A 20,244-nucleotide genomic window follows, 5' to 3' on the forward strand; every position below is an offset into this window, starting at 1 on the left:
CATTACACACACACACACACACACACACACACACACACACACACCCCTCCGCAGTTGCTTGCCAGCTCTGGAGTGATCCCAGAGCAGCAAGGCAGACGTGCAAAAACTGCACACAACAGCTGCCCTGCCCTCCTTCACACCCAAAGCAAAGCCGCCTTCTGGGGACCTCAGCCGAGGCCAACTCCACCAGCCTATCCAGGAGAGAACAGGGAAGCGTGGCCTCCGCCCTGGCAGCACCCAGTTTAATCTGTGCATCGGGACAAAGAAAAGCCCAGAGTTGGCACCGAGCCTTTGCCAGGGCTGATCTCCTCCCCTTCTTGCTGTGCCAAAGGCAGAAGGGAGGAAGCACAATGGAGGGGTGGGAGAAGAGGCACTTGCCTGCATTCACGGCTCTGCCACCACCAGGAATGGCACCCTAGCTTCCTCCTAGGAGTTCTCTGGAATCAAGATAAGATCCAGAGTCCACTTCTGGGGAAATCTTGAGAGGTGCCAAGTCTCAGATGCCAAGATCGCGTGACGTGTTCCTACCGCTTGAGAAGGCCTCAGGAAGACCGCACTTCGAATACGGCCCACCCAGTTTTGGTCACCTCGATGGAAAAAGAGAGGTTGAGACTTTAGAAAGAGTGCAGAGAAGAGCCACAAACTCTCTCTTTACTTTCTCCAACTCTAAAGGAGACAGCGGGAGTTTTGTACTTTCAAACCTACAAGATTCTGTTCATGTAGCTTTAGAGAAGAGTCAGATAAGGGACAGCTTAGCCCTCAGCTCTGTAACAGATGGAGAAAGAGGCTCAGAAAAAAACTTACCCTACTTTCTCAGACTGTAAAAAAAGACGGTGGGAGATTAGTACTTCCAGACTTATCAAATTCTATTAATGTAGCTTTAAGGGATGCAGTGGTTCCATGGCTGAGACACTGACCTTGTCAATCAGAAAGGTCGCCAGTTCGGTAGTTCGAAGCCCTAGCACCGTGTAACGGAGAGAGCTCCCATTACTTGTCCCAGCAGCTTCTGCCAACCTAGCAGTTCGAAAGCATGTAAAAAAAATGCAAGTAGAAAAATAGGAACCAGTTTGGTGGGAAGGGAACAGCGTTCCGTGCGCCTTTGGCATTTAGTCATGCTGGACACATGACCACGGAGACGTCTTTGGACAGAGCTGGCTCTTCGGCTTTGTAACGGAGAGGAGGACCGCCCCCTAGAGCCAGAAACGACTAGCACGGATGTACGAGGGGAATCTTTAGCTTTAAGGAACAGCCAGATAAGAGATAACTTAGCCCTCAGCTGCATAATAAGTGGAGAAGGAAGAACAGAAAGGATACTCCTGCTTTCTCAGATGATAAAAGAGACGGCGGGAGTTTTGTACTTTCAAACCTACAAGATTCTGTTAATGTAGCTTTAGGGAAGAGTCAGATAAGAGACAGCTTAGCCCTCAGCTGCATAAGAGGTGGAGAAAGAGGCTCAGAAGGGACCCACCCTGGATTCTCAGATTGCAAAAGAGAGGGTGGAGGATTTGTACTTTCAGGCTTACAACATGTAAGTCATTTGTTAATGTAGCTTTAGAGAACAGTCAGATAAGGGAGCACGTAGCCCTCAGCTGCATAAAAAGGCAGAGAAAGAGGATCTGAGGGGACCCTCCCTAGTTTCTCAGGATGTGAAAGAGACAGGGGGAGATTTGTACCTTCAAACTTGCAAGGTTTTGTTGATGCAGCTTTAAAGAACAGTCAGATAAGAGAGGGCAGAGTCCACAGCTGCATAATGGGTGGAGGCTCAGAAGAAACCCTCCCTAGTTTCTCCGGTTCTAAAAGAGATCGTAAAAGAGAATTGTAACTTTCCAACTTACAAGATTCTACGAAGCTTTAGAGAACAGTCAGCTTAGCCCACAGGTGAATAATGGCTGGACAGAGAGGACCAGAAGAAACCCTCTCTACTTTCTGAAGCTGTAAAAATGATAGTGGGAGGTTTGTACTTTCAGACATGCAAAATCTAGCTTTAAAGAACAGCCTGATAAGAGACTGCATGGCCCAGAGGTGCATAATGGATGGAGAAAGAGCTTCAGAAGAGGGCCTCCCTAACTTCTCCAGCTGCAAAGGAGACCGCGGAAGAGTCTGTTATTTTCAGACTTGCAAGATCCTTTCAAGGTAGCTTTACACTAAGGTAGCGTTAGCTCACCTGGTCGTGTTTCCCGTCGTGTCTACCTGGAGTCTGGGGAAGGATCTGACGAGTGCTCTGCATCGGAGACATAGATGGGGCCGCTGACTCATACTTACAACGGGTGCCGTGTCCTGTGGGGGTGGTGGTGTCACGTGACCCCCCCCTTTTGCGACTTAAGGACAAGCAAAGTCAATAGGGAAGCCAGATTTGCTTAACGACGGTGTTTCTGACTTAACAGCTGCAGTGATTCACTTAACATCAGTGGCAAGAGAAGTCGTAAAATGGGACAAAACTGATGTCTTAACACATGTCTCACTTAGCAACAGAAATGTTGGGCTTAATTGTGGTCATAAGTCAAGGACTATCTAGGCAACCGGTTTATCCTTCCGGTTTCTCAAGGCTCAGGTCAAAAATGTTGGGCTCATTGGTTGCATTCCCAAAAGTTACCATAAGCTACCAGGCTCAAAATTTTGGACCTGGACAACCTAGAACTACACCGCCCTACAGTCTGACCTAAGCTTCCTACACAAAATTGTCTGCTACAATGTCCTACCTGTCAACGACTAACTTCAGCTTCCACCGCAATAACACTCGGGCAAACAATAGATAACAAACTCAAAGTAAACCGCTCCAAACTCGATGGTAGAAATTACAACTTCAGCCACAGAGTGGTCAATGCCCGGAACTCACTCCCTGACTCTGTTGTTACATCCTCAACCCCCCCCAAAAAAAAAACTTTAACCTTAAACTGTATACCACGGACCTCACTCCATTCCTACAAGGTCTATCAAGGGGCGTGCATAAGCGCACCAGCGTGCCCACTGTCCCTGTCTCACTGTTCCCATTTATTCGTACTCATTTATTATGTATATACTTGTTTACATTTGTTTATATGATATGTTCATATTTATACTTGTTTTCTCACATATGCTTGAGAAACAAACAAGTAAATAATTACAATCAAAATATAAGTTTGCTTAAACTGGTTTTTGACCAAGGGCAGAATTTGTCCAAAGAGATTGGGGTTTGTTGAACTTGGCGTAGCTCACTTCCTGGTTCAAGGTAGCCGTGAACTTCACCTGTTGGACTAGTTTACGATCAACTGGATTGCATGTGCTGACCAAATGTGCCACTTGTGCAGCCTGGAGAAGGGTGTGCAGGCGTTAGAGCAGAACATGGACCATAAGCCGTAGACGGAGGACACCATCTGCCTCTTCGGTGCCACTTTATAATGCCTTGGTTACAAAGTGATGGTACGCTACCGGTTTGTACCGGTTCAACTGAACTGGTAGTAAAAAAAAGCCGATGATCAGCTGAGGGGAAAAAGAAGAGGAAAATCGCAGGATTTTCGGCACAGCTAATTGGCGCTGCAGGTCTCAGGTGGTACGGGGAAAGCTGCATGCTGGCGTTAGGCAAAGCACATCCACCAAGCCACGGCCACCGAACCGGTGGTGAAATAATTGTTTGTGGTCTGTCTGTGTTCCTCTTTATTGGGATATTCCTACGACATTGTCCTGCCCTCAGGTGCTTTGGAGAATAAGGTGACCCCATCTTCCTTGTGATGACCCTTCCACGAGGATCCCAACGTGGGGAAGACGGACCTGCTAAAAGCTCTCCAGGCAAAGCTCTGACGGCAGACCTACCCTGCCTGATTGATCAGTTGGGCACGACATGTGATTTCTTGGCAATCAACACCTTCCTTGGCAACGGTGCCAACATTGGGACATCAGCTACCCCGAAGCTGTGCAAGAGCTGAGAACCTGCTCTTGGTGCCTTGAAAGGCCACACCTGGAATATTTGCATCCAGTTTTGGTTGCCACGATGTAACAAAAGATGTTGAGACTCTAGAAAGAGGGCAGAGAAGAGCAACCGAGAGGATTTTAGGGGACTGGAGGCTAAAACGTAAGAACGGTTGCAGGAATTGGAAATCTAACGAAGAGAAAGACTAGGGTCGACACAATAGCAGTCTTCCAATATTTGAGGGGCTGCCCCAAAGAAGAGGGAGTCAAGCTATTCTCCAAAGAGAAAGAAAGAAAGAAAGAAAGAAAGAAAGAAAGAAAGAAAGAAAGAAAGAAAGAAAGAAAGAAAGAAAGAAAGAAAGAAAGAAAGAAAGAAAGAAAGAAAGAAAGAAAGAAAGAAAATCTGAGCAAACTAGGGATGGACAGAAGACATGTCTAGTTTGATGAAAAGAAAGTCCAGGGGAGACAGGATAGCATCTTCCAGTATTTGAGGGGCTGCCCCAAAGAAGAGGGAGTCAAGCTATTCTCCAAAGCACCTTGAAGGCAGAAGAAGAAGTGAAGGATGGAAACGAATCAAGGAGAGAAGCAACTTGGAACTAAGGAGACGCATCCTGACCGTGTGAAAACAATGGATCCGTGGAACTCCCTCATGGTTGCTCCATCCCTGGAGGTCTTCAAGAAAAGATTGGAGGACTATTTGTCTAGAACGGTAGTGGTTCTCCTCCTTGAGCCAGGAAGGGTTGGACTAGAAGACCTCCAAGGTCCCAACCAACTCTGGGACAAAAGATGGGGTGGAAGGAAGGTCGCCTTTCAACGCAAGACCTTAAGAACCCAACAGATCCACCTGGATATTCAAGTTGTGTGAGAATCCGGCCTGCTGGAGGAGACCGTACCCAGGAGAAAGCATTTTCTCACGGAGCTGGAAAGGTTAGAAAGGAGGTTGCGATGCTCCTGATGGAAGTGGACAGACTGGTTTCCCTTGGCAACAAGTCAGGATCTGGTCCACCCACCTTTCTTTTCAGAGCCATTTTTGTTTTTCTCCTTCAGTCAAGACATCCTCGCGTCCGCCCGGTTCTGCCACTGAACGGAGATGGGCGAGGAAGGCCGGAGGGTTGGGGTTTCAATCGGAATAGAGCTTGGAAGGGACCTTGGAGGTCTTCTAGTCCACCCGTGCCCTGCTCAAGCAGGAGACCCTAGCCTAGACCATTTCAGACAAGCCACGGTCTAGTCTCTTAGAAACCCCCAGTGATGAAGCAACCAGAGCTACTGGAATCAAGCTGGTCTACGGATTAATTCTCCTCACTTTTAGAAAGTTTCTCCTTCATTCCAGGTTGCTTTCAATCGGAATAGAGCTGGAAGGGACCTTGGAGGTCTTCTAGTCCAACCCCCTGCTCAAGCAGGAGGCCCCATACCATTCCAGACAAATGGTGGTCTAATCTCTTCCAAAAACCCTCCAGTGATGGAGCACCCACGACTTCTGGTAGCAAGCAGTTCCGCCGGTTAATTGTCCTCCCTGTTAGAAAGTTTCTCCTTAATTCCAGGTTGCTTCTCTCCTGGATGAGTTTCCTTTCATCTAAAAAGACACGTTTAGTAGCAGACACTATTTGCAGCTCAGGGTATAACTGGGGGCTCCTTGGTGCTCTCTGGGCTGGGTTGTTTCATGACCCAACTAGGGAAACTGTTCCGTGAATAAGCAGGGAAGGACACCAGACAAACAATCAGGCAGAAAACAATGCCCTAATCAAGGAGCGACCAAGGGGAGAACTACATCCTCCCTAACCCTGGCAGGGTAAGCTGCTGTATATAAACAAAGAGCCAACCCCACTCCCTTCATGACTGAGGATGTTACCTAGTTGGGTCATGAAATGTCTGCAAGAAAACCAAGAGCAGAGAGCACCATTAACCCCCACAGTCCTCCTCCTCCTCCTCCTCCTCCTCTCCCTCTTCTCAACAGACCCCTCTCCCTTCCAGCACTGATGATGTCACTTAGTTGGGTCATGAAATGTCTGCAAGAAAACCAGCCAGCGCAGAGAGCACCCAGGAGCCCACAATCCTTTTCCTCTTCCTTCCCCTCCTCCTCCTCCTCCTCCTCCTCCTCCTCCTCCTCCTCCTCCCCTCCTCCTCCTCCTCCTCCTCCTCCTCCTCCTCCTCCTCCTCCTCCTCCTCCTCCTCTTCCTCCTCCTCCTCTTCTTCTTCTTCTTCTTCTTCTTTCTTCTTCTTCTTCTTCTTCTTCTTCTTCTTCTTCTTCTTCTTCTTCTTCTTCTTCTTCTTCTTCCTCCTCCTCCTCCTCCTCCTCCTCCTCCTCCTCCTCCTCCTCCTCCTCCTCCTCCTCCTCCCCTCCTCCTCCTCCTCCTCCTCCTCCTCCTCCTCCTCTCCACAAACTCTTTCTGTTGGTGTTCCCTACTTGGGTCGTGAAATGTCTGCAAGAAAAAACACCCAGCTCAGAGAGCACCAAGGAGAACCCCACCGTTCAACCCTGAGCTACCAAACCATCTTCCTTGGCCAAGGCCTACCAAGACTTGCTCACTGGGGGGCAGGTTTTCAAAAGCGATTGGGACAACCCTTTGTCTGAAATGCTGTAGGGCTTCCTGCCTAAGCAGTGGGGGTTGGACTAGAAGACCTCCCCGGTCCCTTCCAACTCTGTGATTCTATTCTAAGAGGAGGGCAAACCTCCCCCCCGCCCCCAGATCCAAGCAGTGGCTGGAAGAAGGGAAGCTACAGAAGATTCTCCACCTTGCAGATTTATTTATTTATTTATTTATTTATTTGATTTGCCAATTGTTTACAAGATAATAAGTATAAGTGTATACATAGTTGTGAATACATGAAATGGTTACATATAAGAAAAATAAAAGAATAAGAGAAACAATAGGACAGGGACGGTAGGCACGTTGGTGCACTTATGCACACCCCCTACAGACCTCTTAGGAAAGGGGTGAGGTCAATAGTAGACAGTCTAAGGTTAAAGTTTTTGGGGTTTGGGGAAGAAACTACAGAGTCGGGTAGAGTATTCCAGACATTGACTACTCTATTGCTGAAGTCGTATTTCCTGCAAGCGGCAAGGCTGCCTTGATCCCCAGATCCTTCCTTCCTCCCCCTCCCCCCCCCAATCTCCCTTCCCCTTTGGGGGGTAAAGACAGCTGGCTCCTCCCCTCCCCCCCCCAGAGCCTCCCCCAATGGGCTGCTTTCCCAGTAGCTGGGCGCTGCTCAGGTTGCCCACTCCCTTCTAGGTCCCACCCTACCCAGGGCGGGGCGGCCTGTGGGATAAAACTGGATTCCTGCAAGCGCTGGGGAGTCTACCTCCCTCCCAGGGATATGGATTTAATAATCCGTTTTGCCTTCCCTCGCAAAGCTGCGCATTGTATATAAATCTTTCATCCTTGTAAGGCGTGGCAGGGAGGGGCGGGGAAAATGTTTGCCGCTTTCCCAACCCCGGCACGGTGGGAAGGCTGCTTTGAGCATCCTGGACCTGCAGGGCCCAGGGAGGGGGCCCCTCCGCCAGGGGAGAGGGCACGGGGGGGGGGCTCCCTCCGCCAGGTAGACCCAGATCCTCTGGTGCCATCCCAGGTTTGGCAAACATTCTCCCCACCTCCCACAACGGACGTGAATACGACTGAGCGAGTCCAGAGGTAGATCCAGATCCAGATAATCAGAGTTGGAAGGGACATTATAGGTCATCTAGTCCAACCCCCCACCCAAGAAGGAGACCCTACACCATTTCTGACAGATGGGAGTCCAATCTCTTCTTGAAAGCCTCCAGGGATGAAGCTCCCACAACTTCTGAAGAAAAGCTGTTCCATTGAATATAGAATAATAGAGTTGGAAGGGACCTTGGAGGGCATCTAGTCCAGCACCCCGCCCAAGAAGGAGACCCTACACCATTCCTGCAAGAGGGCAGCCCAGTCTCTTCTTGAAAGCCTCCAGGGATGAAGCTCCCACAACTTCTGAAGGCAACTTCTGTTCCATGGATGGATTGTTCTCCCTGACAGAAAAATCCTCCTTATTTCCAGGTTGAATCTCTCTCCTTGGTCAGTTTCCATCCATTGTTCCTTGCCTGGCCTTGGTGAATAGCTTGACCCCTTCTCCTCCTCTCTGGGGCAGCCCCTCAAATATTGGAAGATGCTCTCCTGTCTCCCCTGGTCCTTTTATTCATTAAAATCAGATTAAAGTCAGATTAACAGAGTTGGAAGGGACCTTGTAGATAATCTAATCCAACCCCCCTCCCTCAAATATTGGAAGATGCTCTCCTGTCTCCCTGGTCCTTTTATTCATTAAAATCAGATTAAAGTCAGATTAACAGAGTTGGAAGGACCTTGTAGATAATCTAATCCAACCCCCCTCAAATATTGGAAGATGCTCTCCTGTCTCCCTGGTCCTTTTATTCATTAAATCAGATTAAAGTCAGATTAACAGAGTTGGAAGGACCTGTAGATAATCTAATCTCCCCAAATATTGGAAGATGCTCTCCTGTCCCCTGGTCCTTCTCTTCCCTAGACTAGCCAGGCCCAGTTCCTGCAACCGATCTTCGTATGTTTCATCCTCCGGTCTCCTCATCATCCTGGTTGTTTTGCCCTTTTTCTAGAGTCTCAACATCTTTTTTATAGTGTGGTGACCACTCCTCCACTCGCAATAGAATCCCTAATGTCTTCACCAGGCTCGAAATTTTGGACCCGGACAACCTACAACTACGCCACTCTACGGTCTGATCTACACAACCTACACAAAATTGCTACAATGTCCTACCTGTCAACGGCTCATTCAGCTTCCACTGCAATAACACCCGAGCAAACAATAGATGCAAACTCAAAGTAAACTTGATGGCAGAAACCACGACTTCAGCCACAGAGGGGTCAATGCGTGGGACTCACTCCCTGACTATTGTTACATCCTCAAACCCTCCAAAACTTTAACCCTCTGAACTGTCTACCATGGACCTCACCGCACTCCTAAGAGGTCCTTAAAGGGGGCGTGCGTAAGCCCACCAGCGTGCCTACCGTCTCTGTCCGACTCTTCCCATTTACTCGTACGTGTTTATTATGTATGCACTTATACTGGTTTATACTCCTATGTTTGTTATATTCAGACTTATACTTGTTTTCTCATACATGCTTGAGAAACTAACATAAATTAAATAAAACAAATGAATAAATAACCACCTCCCTGCCGAAGGAATCCCGCCCTTCCTGCCGTCAGAGATCTAGGAACTGTCACAAGAGCACCACCTGTTGGCGCTCGGAGTAAAAGCATGGAGTAAGTACAGGCAGTCTTTGACTTACGACCATGGACCCGTTTAGCAACATTTTCTACTGCTAGATGGGACAGTTAAACCGCTGTTTTCCTGTGACTAAAACGGGACGGTTCTCTAGTGAGTTGTCTCCCATTTTACACCCTTTTTCTTGCCCCAGTAGTTAAGCGAACCCTTTGTCCGGTTGGTAACCCGGTCGTTAAGTGAATCTGGCTTCCCCATTGGCTTTTGCTGGTCAGGAGGTCACGAAAGGGGATCACACCGCAACCGACGTAAATACGAGCCAGTTGCCGGGCGTCTGAGCATGGATCCCATGGCCGTGAGGATGCTTCAAGGAGTTGTTAAGTGTGAAAAAAAAAGCCGTAAGCCGCTTTCTTCAGCGCTGTCGTATACTTCGGTTTGTGCAGGTGGCACATCAGGGGTGGGTCTTATCCAGGATGACAATGGAGGTGCGTATAGGGAAGAAGCGAAGGCTCTGGTGGACTGGTGCAAAAAAAAAGGGACCCTGGTTCTGAATGTGAATCAAACGAAGGAGATCGTCGTAGCTTTTAGAAAGAGCCGGCATGGTCATACTCCACTCAGTATGAGCCGTTGAGGAGGTCAGCATTATTAAGTATCTGGGGGTGCAGATAACTCACAATCTCTACACACGTCATCCTTCGGGAAGCGTGCAAACCGGCCTCTACCTTTTCTATGTTGGATGGATCTTTTCTCCTTCTTCCTGGCCACTTTTCGCAGAGGCACGACGGAGAGCGTTTTAACAAACCGCATCCCCTGTTTGCTTCGGTGGCTGCAGTGCCTCAGATAATAGAAAGTCCCTACGGAGAGTGGTGAGGACAACCGAGCTCACTTCCCGTCATTCAGAATGCTTCTTATAAGGGCTGTGTGCTTAAGAGCTCAAAGCATTGTTAGAGACCCCGCACCCCCCCACTTTATGGCCTGTTTCTGTGGCTCCCCTCTGGGAGGGGGTTTCAAAGTGTTATTCTAGCAGGACTTTCACCAGATCCTGTCACAGCATTCTTCCCTAGGCCATCCGTCGGGTAAACTCGCAAGAATTTGCTTCTCTCGCCCCGTACAAGTACACATCGGAACGAGACTGTGTTGTTTCTCCGTGTCAGATAATATATGTGGGTATATGCATAATTCTGTATTGATTTATTCTGTTATATTATGTAATCAGGGGTGGGATTCAAAAATCCCAGCAACCGGTTTGCTGTCCAGTTGCTGGGTGGGCGTGGCCTACTGGAACTGTTTTTCGCCTTCCCCAGAGTCCGGAGGCTTCCCTCAGGCCTCTGGGAGGGAGAAAACGGCCTCCCCTGGGCTCCAGAAGCCAGAAACAGGCTTGTTTCCAGACCTTCTGGCGGGGCCGTTTTTCATCCTCCCAGAGCCTCCATGCAAACCCTGCACTTACCTGCAGCCAAAACGGGTCAAGTGGAGACACCTGGGCGGGGCAGGAAGGGGTAGGAGGGGCCAGCCAGTCAGTTCAACTACCAGTTCGGTGAACCAGGTGTAAATTTAACTTTCGGTTCGGCCTGAACTGGCTGAATCCACACCCCTGCATATAGTTGTATATTGGAGGTGGTGTCCCTTTTGAGAGCTGGATGCACAGAAATTTCACTTTAATGTATGCCGGTTTGTGTGCATTCAAAGTGACAATAAATTTCTTCTTCTTCTTCTTCTTCTTCTTCTTCTTCTTCTTCTTCTTCTTCTTCTTCTTCTTCTTCTTCTTCTTCTTCTTCTTCTTCTTCTTCTTCTTCTTCTTCTTCTTCTTCTTCTTCTTCTTCTTCTCCTCCTCCTCCCCCCTCCTTCTCTTCCACTTCTTCTTCCTCCCCTCCTCCTCCTTCTTCCTTCCTTTCTTCCTCCTCTTCTTCTTCTCCTCCTCCTCCTCCTCCCCTCCCCCTCCTTCTCTTCCTCTTCCTCTTCTCCTCCTCCTCTTCTCCTCCTCCTCCTCCTCTTCTTCTTCTTCTTCTTCTTCTTCTTCTTCTTCTTCTTCTTCTTCTTCTTCTTCTTCTTCTTCTTCTTCTTCTTCTTCTTCTCCTTCCTCCTCCTCCTCTTCTTCTTCTTCTTCTTCTTCTTCTTCTTCTTCTTCTTCTTCCCTTCTTCCTCCTCCCCTCCTCCTCCTTCTTCCTTCCTTCCTCCTCCTCCTCCTCTTCTTCTTCTCCTTCCTCCTCCTCCTCCCCTCCCTCTTCTCTTCCTCTTCTCCTCCTCCTCCTCCTCCTTCCTCCTCCTCCTCCTCCTCCTTCCTCCTCCTCTCCTTCTTCTTCTTCTTCTTCTTCTTCTTCTTCTTCTTCCTTCTCCTTCTCCTTCTCCTTCTCCTTCCTCCTCCTCCCCCTCCCCCTCCCTCTTTTTCCTCCTCTCCTCCTCCTCTTCCTCTCCTCCCTTCTTCAGATGTCACTAAACGAACTGTTGTAACCCGAGGATGACTTGTACTGATAGGATAAGAAGCAAGAGGAGGATATAATAACAGAGAAGAAGTAAAACACAGAGGCAGGTTAGTTTTCTGAGTTTAATTTATTCCTCCTGGGCTCAAGACAAAATTCAGCGGTTACCATCGATTTCCTCTCAGTTTCCTTTCTATGCAATGTAGGGGATGCCCTCTCACTGGCCCAAATCCACTTTATTTTATTCATTTAAAGGATTTACGGAGCCACCCTTCTTTCAGCCCACCCTGTTCTTCTGCTTTCAATCAAGAATGTGGATTCCCAGCACATTTGCACCCGAGACCGGTTCAGCAAATGTGTGTGTGTGTGGGGCGTCTCTGGGCTGAGTTGCTTTCTTGTAGACCCAACTAGGTAACATCATCCGCGTTAGAAGAGAGTGAGGTTGAGCCTTTGTTTATATATGACTTAACCTCACTCCCCTCACGCACCTTAAAAGGGTCCAAGGTTGAGAAAACGCCGGTTTAGAAAATTAGCACTTTTTGTCTGCGTGGGCAGCATTGTTAGATGGGGCACAAGGTGACGGGCATACAATATATGAGTGCCAGCACATTCTTCCTTTTCTCCCACTGGGAAATACAGTAAATCCAAAATTTTCATATATTTTTTTTGTGGCGCAGTGGTCAGAGTGCAGTACTGCAGGCTATTTCCGCTGACTGCCGGCTGCCTGCAATTTGGCAGTTCGAATCTCACCAGGCTTGACGTTGACTCAGCCTTCCATCCTTCCGAGGTTGGTGGAATAAGGACCCAGATGGTTGGGGGCAAGAGGCTGACTCTGTAAACCGCTTAGAGACGGCTTTAAAGCACTGTACAGCAGCATATAAGTCTAAGTGCTATTGCTATTGCAGGAGGCTAGCCAGCTCTTTTCATCCGTTCCCAATCTTGGGAATTTCCTTCCAGCTTTGGAGTGGAAGGAAAGTGCTGGAAAGGTTTATCAACCATGAAGACTTCTGGCAAACTCCGGCAGGTTTTGGAGTTGGGAGAAGAGAGCCAACGGATCACACGCCCTGCAGATTCAATCGATCCATCAGAATAGAGCCGGAAGGGACTATTTGGAGGTCTTCTAGTCCAACTCCCATTCCAGGCGAGTGACTGTCCAGCCTCTCCTTAAAAGCCTCCACTGATGGAGGACCTACCACTGGAGGGAAGCTGTCCCACGGATTAATTGTCCTCACTTTTAGGAAGTTTCTCCTTAATTCCACCTTGCTTCTCTCAACGACTTCAACCAGAATAGAGCTGGAAGGGAACTGGGAGGGTCTTCTAGTCCAACCCCCTGATGTATGCAGGAGACCCTACATTATTCTGGACAAATGGCTCTCCAATCTCTTCTTACAATCCTCAAGTAATGGAGCACCCACCACTTCTGGTGGGAAGCCTTAAGGTCCAATTTTTGGAAACTGATCAAAAAGAGAAGCAACCTGGAATTAAGGTGGAATTAAACTTCCTAACCGTGAGGACAATTAATACCAGTGGAACAGAAGTTGCCTCCAGAAAGTTGTGGCTGCTCCATCACTGGATGAGTTTAAGAAGCAATTGGACAACCATTCATCTGAAATGGTTATAGGTTCCAACGACGGGATTCAGTCGGTTCGCACCGGTTCAATAGAACCGGTTGTTCACTTTCTGAGCCGTTTGGTGAACTGGTTGTTGGAAGAAATCATGAGGGCAGAGAACCGGTTGTTAAATGATTTGAGACCCCACCACTGGTAGGGTCTCCTGCTTGGGCAGAAGGTTGGACTAGAAGACCTCCAAGGTCCCTTCGAAGGCTGTTACTAAGAGAGGAGCAACCTAGAACTAAGGAGGAATTCCCTGACAGTGAGGACAATTAACCAGTGGAACTGCTTGCCACTAGGAGTTGCGGGCGCTCCAACACTGGAGGTTTTTAAGAAGAGACTGGACAGTCCGTTATCTGAAATGGTACAGGTTCTCCTGCTTGAGGAAGGTGTTGGACTAGAAGACCTCCAAGGTCCCTTCCAGCTCATTCATTCACATTCATCTCTTCTTAAACACCTCCAGCGATGGAGCAGCCACAACTTTTGGAGGGAAGCTCACGGCGGAGACAAAATGGCCCCTTTGGGCTACTGAACTTCCTGGAGGAGGAGATGGAGGAGGTAAACCCAGAAGAGCCCACTGCCTTTCTCGTGTCACCCCCCATCTTTAAATTATTACCAAGGCTCCGTACAAAAATAAAAAGGGTTCTCATAAGATTTACAACCAATATTATTAAATAAATATTTGGAGTAGAGAGTTCCTTTCGTTTGGTTCATAGCTCATCTTTGGGATTGATGTCCGGCTCGGTGGGACTGAAGGGTTGGTGGTCTAACAAGGCAATGATCTCGTCGGCCTGGATTCGCTCCTGAAGGACAAAGAGAAGGGAGGTGAAGAGGTGAAGGCTGACCAGAAGGAGGAAGGGCAGCCCCCACCATTCTCAAAAGGGTCTGATCTGGCCTGGAAGACCATTTATCATTCATTAAAATTTATTTTTTCACCATGGACTTACTCCAGTTTACAATAACAAAAAGGAAAAAAAAAAGAGAAAAGAACAGAGCGTAAAGAGGACAGAAGTAAAATAAAAGAGCAATAAAATATAAGTATCTCTATTTGTCAAGGAAAACTGCATTAGTTAGGTCAGAATAGTCACAGACTGGTGGAGACATGGTAATAAGGTCAGCCAATAAAAGCTGAATTGGAAACTGAAACTGCAGCTCTGCGTGCTGTGCTGAGAACTGAAACTAGTCTGCTCTCAGCTCTGAAGCTGCTTGCAACTATGACCACGTTGGAAGAAACTACTATTGGTATTGTACGTTTTACTCATATGTTATTATGTATGTAAAGAAGTTAACGGATCCTGCTGAATCTGTCATCTGTGTGGGCTTTCTGGATTTGATTTCTGCAATAAACTCTAACAAGTTATAAGGAAATTAGGATATTGTAAATTAGTTATAATTACATTTAGCGTTGTGTGATGCAGCCCGGGGACACACACACACACACACACACACACACACACCTCGCTATCTTGTGAACCTTTTAGCCTTCTGATTTTTTTTAACTTTGCTTTTTATTTTTTACTCGGAGGGTTTAAACTTGTTCTTCCTTCCCTTTCTAACCACCGTTTCCTCCAAAGGTTTCTTTTTTTTTCAAGAGGCAACTAGACTTTCTGTTTTGTTCCCTTTGAAGACATTTCGCTTCTCATCCCAGAAGCTTCCTCCGCTCTGACTGAACGGTGGGGAAGGGAAGAATTGAGACTCCTTGCAGGCAGCTGGTTATTTGCATCCTTTTTAGAGAGCGGTTGAGGCCACTTGGAGATTTGTCTGCGTCCTCAGTTGTCTCAGAGGTGCTTTTTCAAGAGGCAGCTGGACTTTCTGGGTTTTACTTTGAAGACATTTCTCTTCTCCTCCCAGAAGCTTCCTCAGCTCTGACTGGAGGGTGGAGAACGGAAGGATTGAGACTCCTTGCAGGCAGATGGTCATTTGCATCCTTTTAGAGGGTCGTTGAGGCTGCTTGGAGGTTGATCTGTACCCTGTCAGAGCTGGAGAAGCTTCTTGGATGAGAAGCGAAATGTCTTCAAAGAAAAAAACCCAGAAAGTCCAGATGCCCCTGGGAAAAAAACCAAAAACAAACCACCTTTGGGACAATCCTGGCCTGGATAATTGAGGATCTCTGCTTTTAATCCCTGTTCTTAACATTCCTGCTTTCCAGGGCGACAGGCGTTAATTAGGAATATTAATTCGTCCTAATTCCTAATTATACAGTGGATGCCTCTCCTTCGATAATGGTAGCCTCCAACTGAGCTTCGGGGTGAAAAGGAAGCCAGCCAAACTTCTGCATCTTAGGGGCCCCAGCAGGGCAAGGGAGGGGAGGCACCCCGTTCCCCCCCCCCCCTCGCCACTGGTTCGCTCAGTGTGGGTTCTCAGCCACTTGGGGGCGCCCTTCTACAACTAATCTTCTCAGGTTGTAGTTAGGATACCGGGTGGGAAGGAGTCGGAGGCTGCGGATAAATCCCCTACAAGTGGAGGTTACACCTCCGAAGGAGTTTGGGTGCAACAGAGAAGGAGTTAGACAAACAGATGACACCCCCGCCGCCTCTCCGGGCACTTTGCTGGATGCCAAAAACTCTGAGCTGAAAGGAAACCGGTTGGCCTGCAAAGGAGGTTCATGGACTCCGGATTCTGGGCTAACATCAACCAATTCTGCTCTCCTCCTCCCCCTTCTTTCCTTCCTTCCCTCCCTCCCTTCCCTCCATCCTCCTTCAGTCTTTGCTTGCTTCCTCCCTCCCCCCCTCCCTCCCCTTTCTCTCCTTTCTTCTCTCCTTCCTTCCTTCTGTCCTTCCCTTCCTTTTTCCTTCCCTCCCTTCCTCTCCCTTCCTTCCCTTCCTCCCTCCTCCTTCGCCTTCCCGTCCCTTCTCTTTCCTTTCCTTCTTTCTCTTTCCTTTTCCCTTTTTCTTTTCTTTCCCCTTTCCTTTCCTCTCCTCCCTCCCCTTCCCTTCTCTTCTTTCTCTTTCTCTTTCCTTTCCTTCCTTCCTTCCTTTCCTTTTCTTTCTTTTCTTCCTTCCTTCCTCCCTTTCCTTTTCTCTTCTTCCTTCCTTTCCTTTCCTCCTTCCTTTCCTTTCCTTTTCTTTCTTTCCTTCCTTCCTTCCTCCCTTTCCTTTCTCTTCTTCCTTCCTTTCCTTTCTTTTCCTTCCTCTTTTTCTTTCCTTTTCTCTCCTCCTTCCTTCCTTCCTTTCCTTTTCTTTCCTCCTTCCTTTTTCTTTCCTTTTCTCTCCTTCCTTCCTTTCCTTTTCTCTCCTTCCTTCCTTCCTTCCTTCCTCCCTCCCTTTCCTTTTCTCTCCTTCCTTCCTTCCTTCCTTCCTTCCTTCCTTCCTTCCTTCCTTCCTTCCTCCCTCCCTCCCCTTTCTCTCCTTTCTTCTCTCCTTCCTTCCTTCTGTCCTTCCCTTCCTTTTTCCTTCCCTCCCTTCCTCTCCCTTCCTTCCTCCCTCCCTCCTCCTTCACCTTCCTTCCCTTCTTCTTTCCTTTCCTTCTTTCTCTTTCCTTTTTCTTTTCTTTCCCTTTCCTTTCCTCTCCTCCTCCCCTTCTTCTCTTCTTTTCTTTCTCTTTCCTTTCCTTCCTTCTTTCCTTCCTTTCTTTTCCTCTTCTTCCTTTCCTTTCCTTTCCTTCCTCCTTCCTTCCTTTCCTTTTTCCTTTCCTTCCTTCCTTTTCCTTCCTTCCTCCTTCCTTCCTTCCTTCCTTTCCTTTTCTTCTTTCCTTCCTTCTTCCTTTCCTTTTCTTTCCTTTTCTCTCCTCCTTCCTTCCTTCTTTTCCTTCCTTCCTTCTTCTCCTTCCTTCCTTCCTTCCTTCCTTCCTTCCTTCCTTCCTTCCTTCCTTCCTTCCTTCCTTCTCTTCCCCCTTCCTTTCTTCCTTCCTTCCTTTCCTTTTCCTTCCTTCCTTCCTTCCTTCCTTCCTTCCTTCCTTCCTTCCTTCCTTCCTCCTTCCTTCCTTCCCTCCATCCTTTTCCTTCCTTCCTTCCTTCTTCCTTCCTTCCTTCCTTCCTTCCTTCCTTCCTTCCTTCCTTCCTTCCTTCCTTCCTTCTTCCCCCCCTTCCCTTTTCTCTTCCTTCCTTTCCTTTTCTCTCTTTCCTTCCTTCCTTCTTCCCTCCCTTTCCTTTTCTCCCCTCCCTCCCTCCCTCCCCAACTCACCAGTTCCCGGTAAAGCGGGTTGAGGGTGAACCACAGAGCGACGGCGCATCGCTGGCCTCTGGTGACAGCCTTGACCCCGTGGGGATTCTCTCCACCGGAGGAGAAGCTGACCATTCGCCCGCATTTGGGTCTGACGGAGGCCTGGAAGAAGGAGGGGACGTGCTCGGGTTGGATCGGAGCTTCTTGCCTGTCAGGTACAGGTAGTTCTCCACTTATGACCACTAACTGAGCCCAAACTTTTGACAGCGGTTGAGTGAGTTTGGCCCCATTTTATGACCTTTCTTGCCACCATTGTTAAGCGAATCACTGCAGTCGTTAAGTTGAGTCAGGCAGTCGTTAAGTGAATCTGGCTCCCCCATGGATTTTGCTTGTCGGAAGGTCACAAAAGGGGAAATCACGTGACCCCAAGACACTGCCACCGTCATAAGTACGAGTCAGCGGCCAAGCCTCTGAATTTTGATCACGTGACTTTGTGGGGAAGCTGCAACGGTCGTAAGTGTGAAAAACGACCAGGAGTCATTTTTTATCAGTAACTTCGAATGGTCACTAAACAAATAATTGTAAATTGAAGTCTACCTGTCCAGGTATCTACTCACCGTGACCGTCTTGGCATCCATTTCCGTGAAAATAAACTCCCCACCTTCAAAGTCACTGTTCATGTACAGGAGGGCACTATGAAGATAAAGAGACAGATAGGTAGGTAGGTAGGTAGGTAGATAGATAGGTAGGTAGGTAGGTAGGTAGGTAGGTAGGTAGGTAGGTAGGTAGGTAGATAGATAGATAGATAGATAGATAGATAGATAGATAGATAGAGGTAGGTAGGTAGATAGAGGTAGGTAGGTAGGTAGATAGATAGATAGATGATAGATAGATAGATAGATAGGTAGGTAGGAAGTAGATGAATGGGTAGTGGTAGGTAGGTAGGTAGATAGATAGATAGATAGATAGATAGATGAGATGATGAGATGAGGTAGGTAGGTAGATAGGTAGATAGGTAGATGAGATAGGTAGGTAGGTAGATAGATAGATGATAGATAGGTAGGTAGATAGATAGGTAGGCAGGTAGATAGATAGATAGGTAGATAGGTAGATAGATAGATAGATAGATAGATAGATAGATAGATAGATAGACAGATAATAGATAGGAGGTAGATAATAGATAGATAGATAATAGATAGGTAGATAGGTAGATAATAGATAGATAGATAGATAGATAGATAGATAGATAGATAGATAGATAGATAGATAGATAGATAGATAGATACAAGGGAGGGAACAACAAGAATTAAACCTCTTTTGACCAACATGACTGAAGCAAAACCAACAGTTACTTACAGGTGGGAGGTGGTTGGAAGGGCCTATTCCTCGTGCAAGGGCTAAATTGATTAATGATATATAAAGGCAGAGATCTCTGTAATGGTAGCTTAATACTCTGACAATGTCAGCAGAGCCTGACGAAAGCTTAGTAAGTGTAATAAAAATAATTTTAGTTCCGGAGATCGCAAGATGTCTGTTTCTTCTCTTACAAGTATACCTGGAACTTGTATTTGTAGAACAGTTTGTAATAGATAGATAAATAGATAGACAGAATCCTTTTATCGGCCAAGTGTGATTGGACACGCAAGGAATTTGTCTTGGTGCATCTCAGTGGCGGTTGCTACCGGTTCGGACCGGTTCACCCGATGTGGTAGTAAAAAAAAGCTCCGGCGAGCAGCTGGGAGGCGAAAGAAGAGAAAAGTGCAGGATCGGCCCCTTTCACCCCCCTCTGCGCTTCCCTCTTCTTTCTCCTCCCAGTTGCTTGGCGTGGCAGAGCCTCAGCTGGGGTTTGGAAAGCTGCTTGCGCACGTTAGGCCAATCACGCCCAGCAAGCTGCGCCCACCGAACCAGTGGTAAAACGATTTGCATCCCATCACTGGTGCAAATCCTCTCAGTGTCCAAAAAAGAAAAGAGACATTCGTCAAGAGTCAAGAATCATCAGGTACAACGCTTAATAATAGTCTTAGGGTACAGTAAGCAATCAAATCATACTAGGACAGGGGTCCGCAACCGCGTCCGCGGACCGTGCACGTCCGCGGAACAAGTCTGTACGGGCCGCTGGTTGCTGGGCGCCGCCATCTTTTCTTGGTAAAAATGTGCTTCCGGTGAGCTTTTCCGGGTAGAAAGCTCACCGGAAGCACTTTTTCATCAAAAAGATGGCGGCGCCAAGCGCTTCGGTGAGCTTTTCCGGTAGAAAGCCATTTCTACCGAAAAGCTCACCGAGCGCTCGCCGCCAACTTTTGACGAAAAGTGCTTCTGGTGAGGTCACCGGAAGCACTTTTTCATCAAAAAAAGATGGCGGCGCCCAGTTGATGCCAGTACCGGGCCGCGGCGTAAAAAAGGTTGGGGATCACTGTACTAGGAGACAGTCAATATAAATCGTAAGGATATAAGTGACAAAGTTACAGTGATACAGTCACAAGTGGGAGGGGATGGGCGATAAGGAACGATGAGAAGATTAACAGTAATAGTAGTGCAGACTTTATAAATAGTTGAACAGTGTTGAGGGAATGATTTGTTTAGCAGAGTGATGGTGTTCAGGAAAAACCTGTCCTTGTGTCTAGTTGTTCTGGCGTGCAGGGCTCTTTGGCGTAGTTTTGAGGATAAGGAGTTGAAACAGTTTATGTCCGGGATGTGAGGGGTGTGTAGATATTTTCACAGCCCTCTTTTTGACTCAGGGTGCAGGATACAGGTCCTCCACGGAAGGCAGGTGGGTAGACATGGTTTTTTCTGCAGTCCTAATTCCTCTCTGGAGTCTGTGTCTGTCCTGTTGGGTTGCAGGACCAACCAGAACGGACGAGGAAGGTGAGGTCAAAGAGGGATGCCATCCAACAGATGAAGCTGGAGGCCAACTGGGGGGGGTCCTTGTCCTGGGAGGAGCTACCAACTTCAGCAGACATGGTGGAATGAGGCCTTTTATCCAGGGGTGGGATTCAAATTTTTTTTTACTCCCGGTTCTGTGGACG

The 20,244-nt window shown here is 47.8% G+C and overlaps 1 protein-coding gene across 1 annotated transcript in view; it reads right to left on the reverse strand.

The window, feature by feature from the left end:
* Window positions 1–13,770: 13,770 nt before the first annotated feature.
* P3H2 (prolyl 3-hydroxylase 2) overlaps window positions 13,771–20,244 on the reverse strand; it is a 100,988-nt gene continuing 94,514 nt past the window's right edge. The window contains 3 exon segments of the mRNA XM_087965618.1: window positions 13,771–13,924; window positions 17,243–17,383; window positions 17,839–17,914. Of these exon segments, the coding sequence (XP_087821744.1) occupies window positions 13,832–13,924; window positions 17,243–17,383; window positions 17,839–17,914 (310 nt within the window). The 3' untranslated portion in view covers window positions 13,771–13,831.

The sequence above is a fragment of the Notechis scutatus genome, chromosome 4 (genome assembly GCF_049901735.1).
Source record: "Notechis scutatus isolate UNSWTSFEM ecotype Mainland chromosome 4, rNotScu1.2, whole genome shotgun sequence".
NCBI classification, from domain to species: Eukaryota; Metazoa; Chordata; class Lepidosauria; order Squamata; family Elapidae; genus Notechis; species Notechis scutatus.